The sequence below is a fragment of the Drosophila serrata genome, unplaced genomic scaffold, assembly GCF_035046125.1.
Source record: "Drosophila serrata isolate PLE 108 unplaced genomic scaffold, ASM3504612v1 contig_342, whole genome shotgun sequence".
NCBI lineage: Eukaryota > Metazoa > Arthropoda > Insecta > Diptera > Drosophilidae > Drosophila > Drosophila serrata.
Genome location: NW_028257240.1, coordinates 76,249 through 96,043, shown reverse-complemented (window position 1 = coordinate 96,043; position 19,795 = coordinate 76,249). Strand labels below are relative to the sequence as shown.

Here is a 19,795-nt window from a genome sequence, read left to right as displayed (position 1 = left end):
GCCGGTCTGGCCTTCAACCCCGCATCTTAGTGCACCCACAGCCACGGAGAACATATCTCAGCAGAGCCGGCGGTCAAGTTCGAGTCAAAACCCAAGCGCATCTTACAGATGCCATTCGGCAACGTCGCCGAATGTTTCTTCGAGGAGCGTACTTCTCGCCACTGCTCGTATCACCGTGCGAAATCCGGTCAACGGGCTGCAAGCCATCATTAATGCTCTCATTGATCAAGGATCTGAGGCAACTATAGTATCTGAGCACGTCGTACAGTCCCTGCATCTGACGCGGGCCAGTACCCGAGCGTCCATTTTTGGGGTCGGCCCCGGGGTTGGTTGTCGTCGACGCCCAATATCAGCGGATTTTATGGAGGGCGGCGGATGGATCGATCCACGTTTATGCATTGTCGACGCTAACGTTCGGAACGGCTTCAGCGCCCTTCACGGCCATCACGGTCATTCAACAGCTAGCGAAGGATGAACGGCGTTCATTTCCTAAAGCGGAAGAGGTGTTGATGCATGAGATATACGTGGACGACATTCTTTCCGGAGGACATTCGATAGAAGAGACGGAAGACAAGAGGACCCAGGTGGCGGGGGCGATAAAATCCGCACGCATGGAGTTGCGGAAATGGTCCAGCAATGAAGCGAGTATCCTGCTCTCTATTCCGTTGGAGCATCAGTGCAGTCAGACACCATTAAACTGGGACACCACGGATCCTATCAAGGCGCTAGGAATGTATTGGCTTCCAAATAAAGACTGTTTCAAATTTCGGATCAATTTTGAGATACCGGATAGCCTAACCAAAAGGATGATTCTATTGAGCATAGCAAAGCTGTTTGACCCGCTGGGACTCATCGCGTCGGTCATCATCTCGGGAAAGTTAATACTGAAGGACGTAACTATGGCGAAGAAAACAAATGCAGACGGAACCATGGCAACTCTGGATTGGGACGACGGTGGCAAGCGTTTCGGGACGGCTTGCTAAGGATCGGCGATATTAGTATACAGCGGTAGATTCATTATTCTCCTGGAGCCATAGTTTCGGCTCAGCTTCACGCGTTTTGTGACGGGTCGTCGACATCCTATGCAGCTGCGACTTATTTAAGGCTCCAGCACCAAGATGGAACGTGCTACGCCTCTTTGTTGGCCGCAAAGTCAAAGGTTACTCCTACCAAATGAAATGGTTAACCGCGGCCAGGTGGATAAATGACCTCCCAATCCAGACCTTTTACTGGACGGATGCTACAATTCTTCTGCATTGGCTACACGGGGACGTCAATAGATGGAAGACTTTCGTCGCTAACAGGGTCGCCTTTATTCTGGATCATTCTACGCCATCACAATGAGGCCATGTAGGGACTAGCGGGACCCAGGAGACTGTGCGACAAGAGGGCTATCTCCGGGTGAGCTAGCGGGCTATAGCTTGTGGTGGCGAGGCCCGGAGTGGCTTACACGCTGTCATGGTGACTGGGCCTCGACGGAGGTCGGTCAGGCCGACATGAATGCCGCCTTAGAGGCGAAGACGGATAAAGTTCGCGTTCACCACACAGTCCCGCTGCCATCGTTGATTGAGAGATTTTCGAGTTTCACCCAGGCCGTGAGAGTCGTAGCGTACGTATTTCGGTTCAAGTCCAATATTGCCGGAAAAGGAGAGAGGCGCACCGGTCCCCTAGGCATCGAAGAGCTCGACCATGCTCTATTCGCTATCGTGCGCATCGTCCAAGGGGAGTCTTTCGCGTCGGAGCTGACCGCAGTAAAAAATTCTAAGCGGCTGCCCTCCAGAAGTAAGCTCTCGAGCTTGTCACCGATCTTAGTAGAGGGCATACTGCGAGTAAGGGGGCGATTGCGCCATTCTGGTCTGTCGCACGAGCGTCGCCATCCAATTATCATTCCAAGCTCTCATCATTTTACACAACTAGTAATACGCTATTCGCATATCTTGACTCTGCACGGAGGTGCGCAGCTTACTCTGGCGCACACTCGCCAACGGTTCTGGATACTGACAGGAAGGCAGGCGGTGCGATCTATTGTACGGAAATGTGTGAAGTGCTTTCGGGCCCGGCCAATCACGTCGGCACAGCTTATGGGAGATTTGCCGATACACAGAGTGAACCCCCCTAGTCGGCCATTCCTGGCGACTGAAGTTGATTACACAGGCGCTATAGATCTGAAGGCAGCACGGTTGCGAGGAACTGCCGTTTACAAGGGATACATCGCCGTTTTCATTTGCCTTGCAACACAGGCAGTGCATCTAGAAGCGGTGACAGGCCTCACCACGGAGCATTTTCTTCTAGCTCTGGGAAGGTTTACCGGTCGGCGAGGGATCGTTCAACATCTCTACAGTGACAACGGAACCAACTTTGTCGGCGCGGATAATCTGATGAAGGCATTCTGCGGTAAGCTTCAGGAGGACTATGAGAAGCTCATAGCCCCCAAGCTCGCTTCGCAGCGGACCACCTGGCACTTTAATCCTCCGCAGTCGCCCAATTTTGGCGGGCTGTGGGAGGCTAATGTGAAGGCGGTTAAACATCATCTCAAGAGGATCATTGGGGATCGGAGGCTCACCTATGAGGAGTTGTCAACAGTGCTCATAAGCATAGAGACGTGCCTCAACTCCCGACCGCTCTGCCCTCTCACAGCTGATGCAGATGATCTCGAGGTGTTCACACAGGCGCATTTTTTGATTGGAGACTCCATGCTGGCGCCTCCGGAATATCGACCTCAGTCCAAGTCCTTCGTGGAGCAGTTTCTAGTCCAGCAATCCATGATAAGGCATTTCTGGAAGGCTTGGAGTCGAGACTGGCTAGCCAATCTGCAGCAGAGACCCAAGTGGTGTCAGGAGACTGAGGGCATTCAGCTCCACGACCTTGTCATCATCAAGGATGACCGATTTCCGCCGTCGCAATGGCTACTGGGGCGCGTCGTGGAGTTGCACCCAGGGACTGACGCGTTGGTCCGGGTTGTAACGCTTAAAACCAAGCAAGGCCATTTAAAACGGTCAGTGTCAAAACTTTGTCCACTGCCGATACGTTCTTAGAGCTCTCACTTTGCGCACCTCAACCATAATGAATTGTTTCTTGCGCACGTTTCTTGTCTCATTTCTCCATACTAGATTCTACCCCGCCTACCACCGTGCAGGATCTGGACAAGTGGAGATGTTTCATGCTTAGTCTAGCATTGGCTGGCGGCATGTTTGGTTTGGTCGCTTGTCCCATTGTGCGGGAGAGCGGCGTTCGGCTGGTCGCTCGCTCGGTGTTGGATAGTGCATACGAGAGAGATGGAATGAGAGGAGAAGAACAGTCTGCATTTGCGAACGACGAGGAACGCACGCCGCCGATCTAACGCCGTATTATTAACACACACACGCCTGTATATAGAAGCTTAAATTAAATATTGAATTTATTCGTTTTGTGTTTGATCTTGCCTGGGAACCCCTCTTACAATGACCTCTTGCTAATAATACAAGGGGACACAACTATTCATTGTACCAATAAAATATAATAAGCTATAGGGTAGCAGCTGGTAGCACCTCATTTAGACACTGGACGATTCACAAAAGCTATTTCTATAAACACTATTCCACGAAAGTCTGAGGTATGTAAGTAATGCTACTGCAAATGAAATATTAACTTCTACATCGATTTACCACGAAAACAAACAAACACAAGAAACACACATGTTTTTTTTATTAAATACATACCAACTTTGACTTAGGTTAACACTTATTTCAGAATAAATCGCAAAACTTTAACTTTTAGAAAGCAGAAGCAAACGCCTAAAGAGTGCGGGAAAATATATTTAGGTGTGGACAGAAAAATTAAGTGAAATTCACTCACTTGTAGCATCAAAATAAATATTGGCGGGATTTTAGTTTTCAAAATAAACAAAAATATGAATTAAATTTTAACCTTTAATTTTATATTTATTGCCTGCCAGATTGGCTCAATCGACCATTCGAATCGAATCATTCCACATTTTCGCCACTTAATTGAAACTCACATATCTTTCACCTTTCCAAGTGAACATATCCAAATCGATCTTTATTGTGCTCAGATGTTGTGCAATCCCCTTCTGAAATTGTTTACCTTATCCTTAGAAACTTCCCACTTTCCCCTAATTTGGAAGGAATCGTTTATTATTCCTCTCCACAAAAATGTAGCAAATTGGATGCCAACAACTATAGAGGAATCTTAAAGCTGTCGGCTGATCTAAAGTAAGTTCAAAGGGTCGCCATAAAGTAATTTCAAATAAGTTTTTGTGTTGGTTAACTTCTTTATGTTTGTGGGAGCAGCAATGGCGCCGCTCTAACGTTTATATCGTTTATGATTTACATTATCTTTTTAATGCTAAGCAAGGCTAAGTCTCGTCGCTGCGCGGCCCACAGACGGCGGCAGAGAGACGGCTATGTATATGTTTAAGTAAATAGGCTATGCTTTCTAAAGCGGGAGGTATATGCACATGTGGTCCGTTCGTGGTACAATTATGCCGACGCTAGCACTAGCGATCGGTTCATATTTCGGCCATTTTTGTTCATGACCAGGACACTTGAATTATGTATACACTGCAACAAAGTATTACAGTATGCACCCTTTAAGTACTCTTGGTACAGTGGGTATACAATATGTGTGCATACTACAGATCTTCTTAGTTGGATCTCAAGTTATCTAAATGGCAGGACGTAAAAAGTCCTCTTTAAGAATAACTTATCTAATGTTCTCAAGGTTATTTCCGGCGTCCCGCAAGGTAGCTACATGGGTCCCCTATTTACATTGTTTATAAACGACCTGCCCAAAGTTCTGAAACTTATAAACTTATAAAACTTTGTAGGGCTCATCAAACTTTGTGGCCAGCTTCGGCGCGAATCCTTCAACGGCCTTCGATAGATGGTGCTGCCGCACGAGGACAAGCGATCCAACGGCGGGTGTCCAGCTTCGGAGAAGGTTGGTTTTTACAATTGGTTGGTTGGTTTGTTTTTACTATTTGGAATATCTCCTTCAATTGTATAGCCTTCTTGGCAGGTGTCTGCGGTGCGACTCCGGTTCCTGAGGTCACCTGGTCGTAGCAGGAGCCAGGCAATCGCGGCTCTTAGGCTTGCAGTGGGAAAGGTGCCAGTATAGTTCCCAGTTCTCGATAATGAAGTCCGGACATTTCTGCCGCGTCCAGCTTTTGACTAACGTAGGCGATAACCCGACCCTATCCGTCTATACCTGCGTCAGCAAGCCTCAGAGTCCGTAGTTACTGGCGTCGATCTGGAGGGTTATTTTGACAGAGAAGTCGGAGCATGCCAGCACCAGCAAAGGTTTTTAAGAGGTCGAACGCGTTCAGTAGCTCCGGTTCCCATTTCCACCTTTGGTGCTTGCGCAGCAGGTTCGTCATGGGCTGTACTACCAATGCGAAGTTCGGCACGAATCACCGCGCTTCTCGTGTGTTCCTAACGTGTTTCCACTGTCATTGCTTCGTCCAGGCGGTGCTGGGTATTCTCGGTGGACGTTTCTTCCAGACGGTGCTGGGTATTCCTGGTCGTATCGTGGTTCTGTGTCATGGATAGCGATGCCAAGGCGAGGTTCTTCCGGTCTCGTCCTGGGTGTTATTTGTCTCATAAGTGTCGTCGATTCGGGGGCGGCTGTCCCTACGTGGTCTAGGGTGTCTGTCGGATTGATCACATGTGCATTGGGTTTCAAACCTTGACTCCGGACCACTCCGTGCTCCGCAGGTTTTAGTCTGGATAAGGTGAGCGTCGCTGTTTCGCATCGGGTGATAGTGCTAATCGTCGCTAAGAAGTCCAAACAAGCTTGCGCTTGCGAACAGAAGCACACATACTGTTCGGATTATACCGCTAGCACCTAATCATGCGTGCATAGGTGTACCGCTGCACCTGCTGTGCTCTTCAGCGTTCTCTTCGTTATCTATTGCTTATTTCTTCTTTTTCTATTAGGGCGCAAAGAAGCTCTTGGAGAAACTCTTGCTCCAAAGCAGAGAAAGCTTTACCTACGAGTCGGACGTGTTTTCCTTCGCTCTACCTTCGCTTAAAGTTTTCACCGTGAATATTTATTCTGAAAAGCCCAAATTTTTGGCAAGTGATCAGTATTTTGGCAATCTTTATTTACCCAAAAAATCTGGATCAACTCATATAAAAAAATATTCTTTCGCCCTTATTTTCTCGTGCTGTGCGTTTACTGCAAGTCATCTGCAAACCGCGAACAATCACACAATCTCTTGTGCTTATAGCGATTTATTATTATTTCAACATAATTTCAACCTCTTGTGTCACGGATTGTCCACATAGCCGCAAAATTACTTCGCGGCAAGCCACTGTTTATTGTTGGCTGTACACTAATGCCGCACACCCTGGCTGTGCAGATCTTGGGCATGTTGGCCCGCGCATCGCTGACCGCATACGGGATCACGCTGGCTTGGACTGGAGTTTCAATCTTTGGCGGCTGTGTTCAAGGATTTGGCAAGCCGTTCCCAAAAAACGGAATCTTTCTTTAAAACGATGAAACTGATAAGCGTCACACCAAATAGCAATACGGGACCTATTCCTAATAATTTTTTGCCTGTTGCATACCCTGCGAGCCCCCTTTTGCTGTTTAGCCCACGCAACCCACCCAATGGTCATACCACGGGTATGGCCGATGACTCAGCTGCCGGTGTCGCTGCATCTGGTCAAGTAGTGAATGCTTCCCCTTGCCCTGAACTAGCCGATATCGTCGCATTTTCGACATTGCAGTCAGCCAACGTGGATCTGGCATCTACGTCGCATGCTGCTGCAGCAAGCAAAGCCCTGCTGGCCTCAAACCATCAGAAGGATGCTCACTCTGCGATCGGTCCGGTGGTCACCATCGCATCTCCTCCGACTTCTAGTCTACAGACTACACCATTCAACTATCTCTGGTGCCGCCCCAAGGAGTCCGGCGCCTCTTGCTGGCGTTGCTAGTTTTTGTCTCTCGCCTTAATCCTGATACAACCGTGAAAGACGTCGCTATTCACTTGAGCAACAAATTGAATGTTCCTTTAACTGAATTCTCTGTCTTAAAATTCAATTTTAAACAGAAACGAGATATTTCTTCTTTTAAAATTTCACTTTCCGACGCGTTATATAGTAAGGTTCTTGATGCTTCCGTATGGCCCGTACATGCTATTGTTCATGAATTTCATTACAAGAGCAACCCTCGGGCTGGAGTGCCTCTGACTCCCTCAACCAGGCCTCCAAAAAAATAATTAACTCGTTTTCTTTGCACTATCAGAATGCTCGTAGTTTGTTGGGGAAACTTAGCAAGCTGCACGCTAATAGTGCCTCCTTGGCAACGTTATTTCTTTCGTGGCTTAAGTCCTCTGTTTCTGATTGCGAATTATTCGCTGGCAACTATATTGTCTATAGGCGCGACCGTCAAATGCGTACTGGCGGCGGCGTTCTTATTGCCGTGAAATCTGACCTTATTTCTGAACTGGTTCCCATAACCTACTCAGATAATACTTTGGAGTTTGCTGCGGTTCGTGTTCAAGTTCACGACTATTCTCTCTATGTATCATGCTCTTACATCCCACCCCGGTCTGACGCTACTATTCATCTACAGCACCTTAGTCCAGGGAATTCACTCAACTCTGGGTGTTAATGACCATTTAATAGCTATGGGAAATTTTAACCTTCCTTCCATATCTTGGATGCAATCACCAGACACCAATTTTCTGGTTCCCACTGCAGCTCATGACTTAGTCCAAGGTCTTATTGACCTTTCTTTGGGCCAGTTGAACTACGTCAAGAACTGTAGTGATAAAATCTTGGACCTTATCTTTGCGTCCGAGTTCGCCAACGCCCTTGTCTCAAGAATTGACCCTATCTCCTATCTGAAGATGCTTATCATCCCACTCTGGAGATAATTCTTGAAGCGTCGTTTCCTTTACTTCCTAGTCTAGAAGTTGAACCGACAACTTTTCGCTGCTTCCGCAGAGCTAATTTCAATGGCATTAACTCCTATTTATCCCTAGCTGATTGGACTTTTTTGGATTCTCTAGAGGCCCCAATAATATGGTTATGCGCTTTTATGATATTTTATATTCTGCCTTTGACATTTATGTCCCATCTTTTCCTTCACCTGACGCGTCTTACAAGCCCCCATGGTTTTCTCGTCAATTTTCTTATCTTAAAAACTTGAAGTCTAGGCTTCACAAGAAATTCACTAGGACTGGGTCACAGGTGGACCTTTCTAGATAATTGACAGCTCGCACAAAATTCTTAGCCCACAATTCTGAATGCTACAGAAACCACCTAAATCGGTGTAGGAATGAGTTCCAGGCTAATCCTAAGCAATTTTACGCGTTTGTTAATTCAAAACGAAGATCCCAAAATTTTCCTTCTTGTGTTCATCTCAATACTGAGTCCGCGTCTAACAAGCCTGATATAGCGAACCTAGTCGCAAAATTTTTCCAGTCTACGTACTCATCCATTGGCTACAATACAACCTCTTCGTATCCTTATTCTCTTCCACTTTCTAATTCCATTGTCATGCCCGCTATTTGCGAAGACGATGTTTTTCAGAACCTCAAGACACTAAAACCTTCCTTTTCTTCTGGTCCTGATCGCGTTCCTAGCTGTGTTTTGGAGAAACTGTGCTGGAGCTTTATGCCGACCTCTGCCAATTCTTTTTTAGATATCGCTTCGTCTTTCATTTTTCCCAGAAAGTTGGAAGGAATCTTTCATCATTCCTCTCCATAAAAAGGGCAGTAAATCTAATATCGAAAACTACAGAGGAATTGCAAAGCTTAGTGCTATTCCGAAGTTATTCCAACTTCTGATTACTGCGCAACTGCAGCACCAATGTCGGTCAATTATGTCCCCCTTTCAGCACAGCTTCAAATTAAATTTTCAAACGGACGTTATCTTCACCGATTTCAGCAAAGCTTTTGACTCGGTAAATCACCTACAATTACTAAGAAAACTTACGCTTTTGGGTTTCCCTGCTTTATTGACTAACTGGATTGCAACATATTTATCCAACCGGTCAACGTGTTGCCTTTAAGTGCTCTACCTTGGGCCACTTCTGTTCGGCCTCTTCATCAATGACTTGCCTGAAGTGGTTCTACACTCAAGTGTGATGATGTACGCAGATGACGTCAAAATATGTTTGCCATTGACGAACTCTCATTCACACAACCTTTTGCAAACTGACCTCAATAACATGCAATCCTGGTGCATCAATAATCTCCTCTTTCGCAACAACTCCAAATGCAATTTTATGTCATTTTACCGGAAGAATTGCCTGCTCGCCAATTACTCTATAGGTGCGTGCGATCTTGAACGCATCTTTACGGTAACAGATCTCGGAGTCCTATTTAACCACACCCTTAATTTTAATGACCACATTGGTCTAATTATTAGTAAAGCTCGAGGGGTTTTCGCCTTTGTTAAGCGATGGTCAAAGGAGTTTGATGATCCTTATACATCAAAACTTCTTTATATCTCACTCGTTCGCCCTATTCTTGAATATTGTTCGTGTGTGTGGTCACCTCAATATGCAAAGTATCAAGACCTTATTGAATCTGTTCAGAAACAATTCCTTTTGTTTGCTCTGCGTGGATTAAGGTGGGACCCACATCGTTGTCTTCCATCGTATGCCGACAGGCTCAGACTTTTAAGCCTCCCCACTCTAATGGATCGTCGTTATTTTTATTTCTAAGCTACTTAATTGTAAAATTTGCTCCACGTATTTATTAAGCAAATTACGTCTCGCAGTCCCTGTAAGGCCTTCTCGTCATTTTCGTCCCATAGCCCTTAACGTCTGTAAGACGAATATTAACGAGCATGATTCATTCCGTGTTCTATGTTCCATGTACACTAAGTATTATTTTCTGTTACATGTTGAATTGTCCTGCGAGTTAAATGTTCAAAATCTGTTAAGTTACCTATCCTTACCTCTGCCCACCTGATGTGAGTCGGAGAGCACATCGTTAAAAACACTCCTTTTTGTTGTGCAGAGGTAAGGGTATGATTTAAGAATGGCAGTCATTCCTATTTATTTTTATAAACGAAAGTGGGAAGAGTATGATTCCATTGTGAAAGGAGCGCAAGGTGGAGTCCCCTTCTATGGAATCTCTTGGTCGAAGACCTAATCAAGAGGTGCGAGGGAAAGGCTTATGATGACGACATAAGCATAATTATCACTGGAGTATGTCTATCTACCCTTAGCTCGACCACGGAATCAACACTCAGGGATATATGTGAGTGGATGTACAAGGAAGGACTCAGTATCAATGCGGATAAGACGGACCTCATTCTCTTCACTAAGAGATACAAGGTACCGCCACAGATCCCCCCAAAAATAAATACAACCAGGCTAACCCCGAAAACACAATTAAAATATCTTGGCACTGTATTGGACGGGAAGCTGGCATGGAAACCCAATGTACTAGAGAGGCTGGAAAAGGCCATCATTGCGCTATATGCATCCAAGAAGATGCTCAGCAGCACATGGTGCCTCTCACTCACTCTGATGCCCTGGGTCTACATATCGGTGGTGCGTTCGACTCTGCTATACGTTGTCTCGTGTGCATGCAGCTATTTTTATTTGTGTATTTAAAGAGATTATGTCTCAGTTTTTAATTGTGCTGCTAGCGCTTGCTTTAAATATATATTTTTTGCGCTTTTCCCGTTTAGTCGTTTAGCACTCTCCCTCTGCTATGTGCCGCTGCACGGTTTATCTTATTTATCGCGCACAGACAGAGAGTCTTTCTCATATGTTAGCAATTTAGAAGTACAGTGGTAAGTCATAAAACGTCCTCTAATATCGTCTGTTCCCAAAAACCTGCAAGGAGGCTGTGCGACATCTTGCACGCCATGTGCATTGGTGTTGCAGCTGACGGTGGACGAAGTAAAAAAAACACCGGCCTGCTGCGAGGCCTGTCTCAAGGTAGAAAGGAAATGAAGACTTTTATGCGGCGAACCAAGGGCGGTTTTAAGGAGTTTCGAGTTTTCGAAAAACCCGTATGTTTTTAGCTATGGATAGCCAATTTACGCATTTAAATGAATGTCCCAGGCCCAAAAAAACGCAATTCGTGTGCAGATTTAGGATCTTAACAACCCGCATCGACTACTCAGCAGCTGCCTCCTTCGACACAGGCCACGACCTTGGATAGAATTCCACGAAGGAAGCTCACATTTTAAAAGCTAAAATTAATTATTCCGGACGGAATTCCTGCCTGTGTGCTCAGGTATCCCCTTCTGAAATTGTTTACCTTATCCTTAAGAACCTCACACTTTACTCTTATTGGGAAGGAATCATTTATTATTCCTCTCCACAAAAAAAGTAGCAAATCGAATGCCAACAATTATATAGGAATCTTTAAGTTGTCGGCCATTCCAAAACTTTTTGAAAACGTAATTAATCCTCATTTGCAGCACCTTTGTAGATCAGTTATTTCTCTGACGATCTTCTTAGTTGGATATCAAGTTATTTGAATGGCAGGATGCAAAAGGTTCTCTTTAAGAATAATTTATCTAATTATTTCAGAGTTACTTCTGGCGTCTTGCAAGGGAGCCATTTAGGTAGTGCATTAACGTCCACATATAATAATTCTTCGACCCTCAGCTCGGCTATGGAATCAATGCTTATATGTAAGTGCGCGGACAACGTAAGACTGACTTTCAAAACGGAGAAGACAAACCTTATTCTCTTCTCCAAAAGATACAAGTACTGCTATTGATTCCCCAAAAATCTATTTGACCACGCTGACCCCGAAAACGCAAGTCAAATAATCGTCACAGTACCGGCATGGCTGGCATGGAAACCCAATGTACTAGGAAGAGTAAAAAAGGCCACCATATAGCTATACGCATCCAAGAAGATGCTAATGGAGTCTCGCCCGCTCTGGGTCTACATATCGGTAGTGCCTCCGACAATGCTATATGGAGTCTTGGTGTGGTAGCAAGCCATGGAATAGACGAAATACAACAAGCCTATGGAGAGATCTCAGTGGCTACGGGACTGCTCTGCTTATTAAGGAATTGAAAACATTCCCGTCTCCCTGAGGACACGTCAAAGAGAGTTGGAGAGACAAGCACACATACGAGCAAAAAGCAAAATAATCAGCCTGCAAAAACTGATAAACTGAGTCACTATGTTTGTAATGCGTCTACCACGAAATGACTGACAGGACTCTGCATGGTTGCGACACATGCAGTCAAGCTAGGCATCACCGACGTCGGCAACTGCAAGAATGAATGTGATGAATCCGAAGCAACCGAAACCTTGGAGCATATTATCTGTAAGTGCGCAGCCCTAACTCAGGCGTCACAGTACTGGGATAACTAGTAGATGCCTCCAAGAGGACAACAGTTCAACTACTTGCCCTCTTCAAAAATGCCTTGATTTTCAAGAACTTCATAATCGCGAAAATCTCCAGGTCCATATTAAAAACATCCGGACAGCGAAGGCCACGCATATTGAGCTATGCGTGGCCCTCATGAGAGCCTAACCTTATTTCGCTTGCAAAATAGAAGCTTTAGAATTATCTAGTTTGACTTTTTGTTTCATTTATTATTTATAATTCTAAAAGATTTTATGTTTTTACCCGTTCAATGTAAGCATCGCAGAGAATATGGACACATGAAAACCTATTGCACTACCTGCGCAGTTTACATTGTTGCCTATCCTGCAAATAGGGTCTATTCTGCTAAAATATATTCATTCAGGGCTCTAAAATGCATTATTCCCATACTTACAATCTCTCGTGCCACTAAGGCACGTCATCTAAAACATAAGTATAAAAATATTAAAACAATTTTATTGATACTGTTTTTGATTAGCGTTTGTCGAAAAAGCAAAATTATTTGATGGATCGCCAAGAACAGAAGGGTCTTCGGTTGGTGGCACGGGATTTTTGAATTGATCTGCAGAAATTCTCGTAAATAATATTCCAACTCCTTCAATTAGAGCCAATAGAACACCACCTATAATGGCGCTGCCTGCCATTGCTGGAACACCTATAAAGAAAAAAAGTTTGTAGAAATTAACTACGGCACAAATCTTTTTTAATGTCATTACAGTTACAGTCAATACGAAGAATGTTCGCTGAGTGATAATGGATAATAAAAGATTTGGATACAATTGTGATTTTGGTTTAATAAAGAATCTACAATATAAGCATGTTTGCATAAAAAAACTGTTTTGTCATACTTTTCAGAAACTTAATTGTTTCACTTATGTCCGTCTGTCCTTTTCAGAGATTAATAGTTGGAGCTATCAAATTTCGTAACAATACTGAATGGTACCACCCATTTCCGGCCTCACAAAATTTCTAAAACCCTAAGGTATAACAGTGAAATTTTTAGTTTAAAAATTTTTTTTAACATAGACGCATAGGAGAAGTAATATGAAAAATAAGAGACATAACAAAATTAATACGAAAAATATTTTAATTAAATGCGCACGAGATGCAAAGATCGCACTCAAAGGGTCAGACTGCACCGAAAATAATATGGTCCCACAAATAGAGCAATATACAAGAGTTCCAAACTTCTAACCAAACGGATGACTTCCCAGAACTTCCCTCGCAGGTAGACATACAAAAACTTAGCCCCTTTACCGAGCATCCCGATAGTGACAATTACGATCAGAGACCCATCCACACCTAATGCTGGAATTGCTGTGAGAAACGAGTCACTAAAGCCAATCCGAAACAGACCGCCACCACCGCTAATATCGCATTTCGCAACACAATAATGTAAACCTTTCGTGACTAAAGTTAAGGGGGTAGACCACCCTGAACGCATGAAAATTGGAGGGTTTTTCAAAAATTCATTTTGACTAAGTTATTGGGAATACAACTTTTTATTTATTAGTACATCAAAGTACATATGTTAAACTACAAAATACTTATTGAAAGAAAAAAAATATTTACGAACCTCGGAGATATAGCCAGTCAAAAAACGATTTTTTTTAGGGAATGGTCGGATTGTGTACATTCTGCACACCACATTTGTTATCCGAAATTCAAAAACAACAATTTTATATAAGCTGTATGGCTATAGCATGACGTAGCCGTTTTTGGAAATAATTTTTTTTGAGCAAATGGGAGCACTTTGAAAAAAAAAAATATTTTTTTTTAACAAAATTTTTGATTTAATAATTTATAACTTTAAAACAAAAAAACATATCGAAAAAATCCTACGTCATGCCATAGAGGGCATTATAGAGAAGCTGTGTAAAAAATTTGAAGAGAATCGGTCCGGCGGTTTTTGAGAAATCATGTACACCGTTTTAAAAAAACGTTGTTTTGAGAAAAACGCAAAAGAAGATAAAGAAAGTACTCTACGGTATACCGGCAGCGCTCAATTCTAATGGCTGTAGAATCCACAAGAACGAGATATTTTTAAGCCCGATGTCTTAAAATGACCGTAAGAATATCGGCATCAAGATTGATTAAAAAAAAATTTTAGATTTTTAAAAAATGTCATGAAAATTTGATGGTTTTTAAAAAATTAATTTTGTCAATGTTATTAAAAATACAACAATTTATTTATTTGTATATCAAATTACATGTTTGCGGAGACATAGCCAGTCAAATAAGGCACTTTTTTCAACGAATGGTCGTATAGTGTACATGCTGCACACATTTTTTATCTAAAACCCAAAAAAAATTTTGTTATAAACTATGAAAGTATAGCTATAGCATGACGTAGCCGTTAAAAAAAATTTTTTTTTTTAGCAAATGAGAGCATTTTACAAAAAAACAATTTTTTATACGAAATTTTTGTTTTAAAAATGTATAACCTTAAAAAAAAAATTATATCGAAAAAATGCTACGTCATGCAAGAGAGAATGTTGTAGAGAACACACACAGTACACAGTTCTAAAAAAAAAAAGTAGTTTTGAGAAAAACGCAATAGAAGATAAACAAAGTACTCTAAGGTATACCGGCAGCGCTCTGGCACTGACAGATCGTCTTATACTAGACTAGTGTTTTCGTTATATAAAAATTTTAGGAAAATCTGATAATGAATTCTGAAGTTATACAATAAAGATTCTGGATATATATGTTTTAACATCTACATTTGTTTTGGACAAATGGAATATTGGCATAAATTTGTCTGATATTTTTCGATGTGTCTTTTGACAAGGTATGTGTATGTGTTCGTTAAATAGGTCAAAATGGATAGGATATAGGATCATTATGCTATGAGAGCAAAATATGTGTATTCCATTTAAGGCAAGACAGAGATAAATTAATTCAAGGGGAAGAAGCAATTTAAAGGTATTTTTTTTATAGTGGTGTAATTCTTATGAAAAAGGTGAATTGAACGTTGATGTTAATGTGTGGTGTCAATGAGAGATGAGATTACTTCTGTTTGTTGCGTACTTCTTTCTTTAGTGTGTTCGTATGCTTGCATACAAGTTTTTGTGGGGTGTCTAAGTGTGACACAAGTCTTCGACTGAGAGTGATTTCTATGTATTGTATTCTATGTAGAAAAGGCTGGTACCGAAACCTGTTTATAAACTAAAATTTGTCTGGAGTTGTTTTTTTCGTAATTCTTTTTTTTTTTTTTTTTTTTTGTTATGTTAAATACCCGATATATAAATTCATAAGAATAATGTGGCCAAGTTATATCGATTATAGTAAAATAAACGAAGTTATGGATAGTTCAACGAAGGTAGTTTAGTAGTCGATCTACGATCAATGTATACTTGCATATACCCCCCCCCCCCCCCTGATTTCGATATGGGTAAAGTACACTTGACGCACATCGTGGCGGTAAAGAAAGAAAAATTTGTGCCCTATTTAACAAGCTATTTTTGAAAATGCACCTTTTCCAATTAAACTGGAGTCCAATAGAGAAAAGGTGTAATTTCTTCGCACGATTTTGGTGTACCGCGGCTTAGCTATTTTTACGCGACGTGGGATTGTGCACTTCAAGTGCAGTGGAAAAAAAAGTTCATATCATTCAGCATTCCGATCAGATTTTAACGCTTACTATTGCTCCACTACCTCTGTCCCTCTCTGGTTCTAGCATTTCGGTTGCCAAATTTACCTATGCTGCGAATAATAGCTTCCCCCAATAAATACTTTTATTTGGCTGTCCCATATTATTTGTAATCATTGTTGTTTTAAGAGTTTATATGATAGATAAAGAAATAATAAAGATACATTTTTTTGTTTTTATTGTTAATAATTCGTTTATCGGTTATGTCCAATTTGACTAGATAAACAAAAAAGAAGAATGGTCTAACAATGTCACATATACTTTGGGTGTTACATAAGTGAAGAGTTCAGGTATTTATTAATTAATTCGAATTTTGATTTTATATGAGTCTCAGAAACTTGGTTTTGATAAAACCTTAAAAAAAATAACTGAAGACTGAAAAAAAAACTTAAACTTAACTTAGCTTAGAGACTTTAGAAATATTGATATGATGAACTACGACGTATGCAATTAGGATTGGAATGAAATATTTGCATTGCCATGGACGGAATCTCAACTAATCTAAACGCTTACATTGAATATATATATTTACGATAAAACATGTTAAGATCTCTTAAATTCTAAGATTAATGATAACATTAGTTTTAGATAAAAGAGACAGAACATATGCCATTTGAAGCTTATATATATAACTGCTCATCAGTTCGGACTGTTTAAATTTGAAAGAGAACGTGTAATTTAACTGATTCATGTCAATAAAAGTGCTTTAAAGTGGCATAAATACTATTGAAGTCTGGAATAAAAAATAACTTGGGAGTTGGCAATACCAAATCTGTCATATTCCTTCAGTACCAAAATTACTTTTCTGTCCGAATCGCTTTGAAATTTTCATTGCCTTCTTTGTTTCGGAGTTCTTTTACCGAAACCCATGAGATTTGTTTTTGTTTTTCGAACACACCAGGAATCGGACAGGAAAAGAATTTTTGTACTGAAGAGTAGTTATTAAGGGGGCAATTCGGTGCGGAATTTTGACACTAATTTTAAGGGAATTCCAGGGCGAATCACCAAGGAATCAAAGGAATTCCTGCATGAATCTCAGAGGAATCTCCTTAAAATACATTACAAAATCCTCCAGGATTCCCCAAGGATCGATCCATCCATCGAAAATTTATGAAAATATCACTAATGTATTTTACACTACAATAACCCCGGCAACTTTTCCTGATTCAAGAAAAATTTAAAAAACATGTCATTTCCGATAGCCAATTGCAAATGTATACGCATTTCGATATATATACAATTTTTAAATTATTGCATATGTTTATGTGTATATTATATTCAGATGTATGTATGAAGAAACAACAAAATGTCTTTTTATATACAAGCAAAATATATAAACTTATTTTAAACAATTATTTAATAAGTTTTTCAGTTGCAGTTTTAAACTCACAGTGTTGCATTTACCTCTATATCTAATATATTCCTCCGATTTTAATAAAATTAGAAACGAAATTCTAGAATAATATAAAAAGCTATATCTCAAATTTTATAAAAATCCGGTGGATACCTGAAAATTATAATTATAACTATATAATTTTTTTTTCTAATAATTTTCCGTTCGTTCCTATGACAAGTTCCTTTTTACAAGTGAGAGTAAATAGAACACTTACTAACTATGATTCATTCAGATAGCTTTAAAACTAAGAGACTAGTTTGCGTAGAAACGGACAGACGGACATGGATAGATCTACTCGGCTGTTGATGCTGATCAAACTTCTAAATAAAACTATAATACCCTGCAAGGGTATGAAAATACAAATTTAAGTGCAATAGAACAAGAGTTAAAAGAATTCAAAAAGGTAACAGGGGCGGTATATGGTGACGCACAGTGTATAAAGCAAATATGGGCACGAAAAATAACTGACTGGGTCAGACAACAAATTTTAACACCAACAATTAGCGTCCCACCAGCACAATTGACTTGCAAATTTGTTTTTATTGTCTCCCCAAAAAAATAAAAACATGTATTTTGTTTTTGTGTTCTCGAGCAAGCAAACAGCTGTTCGAATGACTTGCAGGTTTAAAAAAACTTGATGTATTCTGTTTTGGTGTAAATGTGAGCTGAGGCCTCCGCCGATAGACTGTGTAATATTGCGAATCATAACTAAGTTAGCCGGCCAGACTTCTGTAGCCAAAGCGTGATAAAGTATGGTATAAAAAATTAGACAATTTGTTCAGTTCGACAAACAATTTTTGACTATTCTACAAGGTGCGTTCCAAAGTAAACAGGACTTTTAACAAAAAAATAGAACAAATAGTTTTTTCGGCAAAATCAATTTATTTTATTCAAAATAGTCTCCTTCTGCTTTAATACAGCTTTTTGCACGGTCCAAAAGCATGTCGAACGAGTGTTGCTCGTTGCCCGGTATGGCCGCCAGTATGCCGGTGCAAGCCTTTTAAATGGCCTTTACGTCTGCATAACTCTTTCCTTTCATCGCAAATGCATTTTTCCATTAAGGTAGAAGTCGCACAGTGCCATATCAGGTGAATACGGGGAGTGGTTGATGGTTAAAATGTGATTTTTGGTCAAATAGTCAAACACAAGAGTCGATCGATGAGGCAGCGCATTATCGTGCAACAAACGCCAACTTCCATCTTCGCGATATTCGGGCCGAACACGTCGAATACGGCGCACCAAACGCTTCAAAACTCCAAGGTAGAATACCGCATTAACGTTTTGGCCGGGTGGAACAAATTCTTTGTGGACAATACCCTTGGAATCATAAAAACAAATCAGCATTGTCTTCACTTTTGACTTCTCCAGGCGCGATTCTTTGGGTTTTGGCTCATCGTCATTTATGTCCTCACGACCACTTTGAAAACCTTGAAACCACTCGTGCACTCTGCTACTGGATAGGCAATCATCGCCATAAACTTGTTTCATCAATTGAAACGTTGCGGTAAAAGTTTTACCAATTTTAAAACAAAATTTAATGTTGGCTCTTTGTTCGAAGCTCATTTTCGTACCGATGACAAAAACATACTGACACTTAAAACGCAATAACCTCACTTCCAATAGATGAAATGTCATGAAATTTTTACTGGAAGTCGATAAAGGATAGCAGATTCTAACGCACCAGTTGACATATAGATGGCGCCACTAGATGACGCTAGATTCAAAAAGTCCTGTTTACTTTGGAACGCACCTTGTATGAGAGTATGATACTGGACAGCCAGCAAAAGTTCGATCAAAAGTTATTTTAGCTGGAGTAACTATTTGGAAGAAATCAAAAATATTACTTGGACGGTCGGTTAAACGGACATAGTTAACTTGACTCAGCAGGACGCTCTGATCAAGAATATATACACATAAGGAAGTTAGATATGCTTCCTTCTGCCGTAAGCTATCGGTACCAGGATTAATACAATTTTTTTTCGCATAACTTTTTTTATAAACTAATATTTCTTAAATATATTTACCTTAATTAAAACAAGCACGCCGAAGTTTATATTCCATTGCAGATAGAACTTCGATATAAATTATATATATTTAGGTTAAAAAAAAATGAAGTAATACCTGCTTTCATTTCATTCACCTATACATATTATATTTGCAGTTTTACAGTCACAGATTTGCATTTTTCCTCCATGGCATTTTGCCATTTTGTATGGCACCTATGTATATGATTAATTGTCATAAATTTTAACAGAAAACATAAGACTAATATAAAATGGCTATATCTCAAATTTGATTAAATTCTGTTTACAATTAAAAAAGTTATAATTTTTAATTGCATTAATTTCTCGATCGTCCCTATGGGAGCTATATGATATAGTAGTCTGATTTCATAAAATTTACACCAAATCGTAGAATACTATAA

At 40.9% G+C, this 19,795-nt stretch overlaps 2 protein-coding genes across 2 annotated transcripts in view; one reads left to right on the top strand and one right to left on the bottom strand.

Annotated features, from left to right (window-relative positions):
* The first annotated feature begins 1,496 nt into the window (after nucleotides 1–1,496).
* LOC147642869 (uncharacterized) lies at nucleotides 1,497–3,340 on the top strand. The gene is made up of 2 exons (XM_086838005.1): nucleotides 1,497–2,960; nucleotides 3,137–3,340. The coding sequence occupies exons 1-2, from the start codon at nucleotides 1,497–1,499 to the stop codon at nucleotides 3,338–3,340; spliced, it is 1,668 nt and encodes a 555-aa protein (XP_086694131.1).
* A 9,418-nt stretch (nucleotides 3,341–12,758) lies between these two features.
* LOC147642868 (mitochondrial import inner membrane translocase subunit Tim17-A-like) overlaps nucleotides 12,759–19,795 on the bottom strand; it is a 42,749-nt gene continuing 35,712 nt past the window's right edge. The window contains exon 3 of the mRNA XM_086838001.1: nucleotides 12,759–12,977. Coding sequence (XP_086694127.1) covers nucleotides 12,778–12,977 — 200 coding nt within the window. The 3' untranslated portion in view covers nucleotides 12,759–12,777. The remainder of the gene's footprint in view (nucleotides 12,978–19,795) is intronic.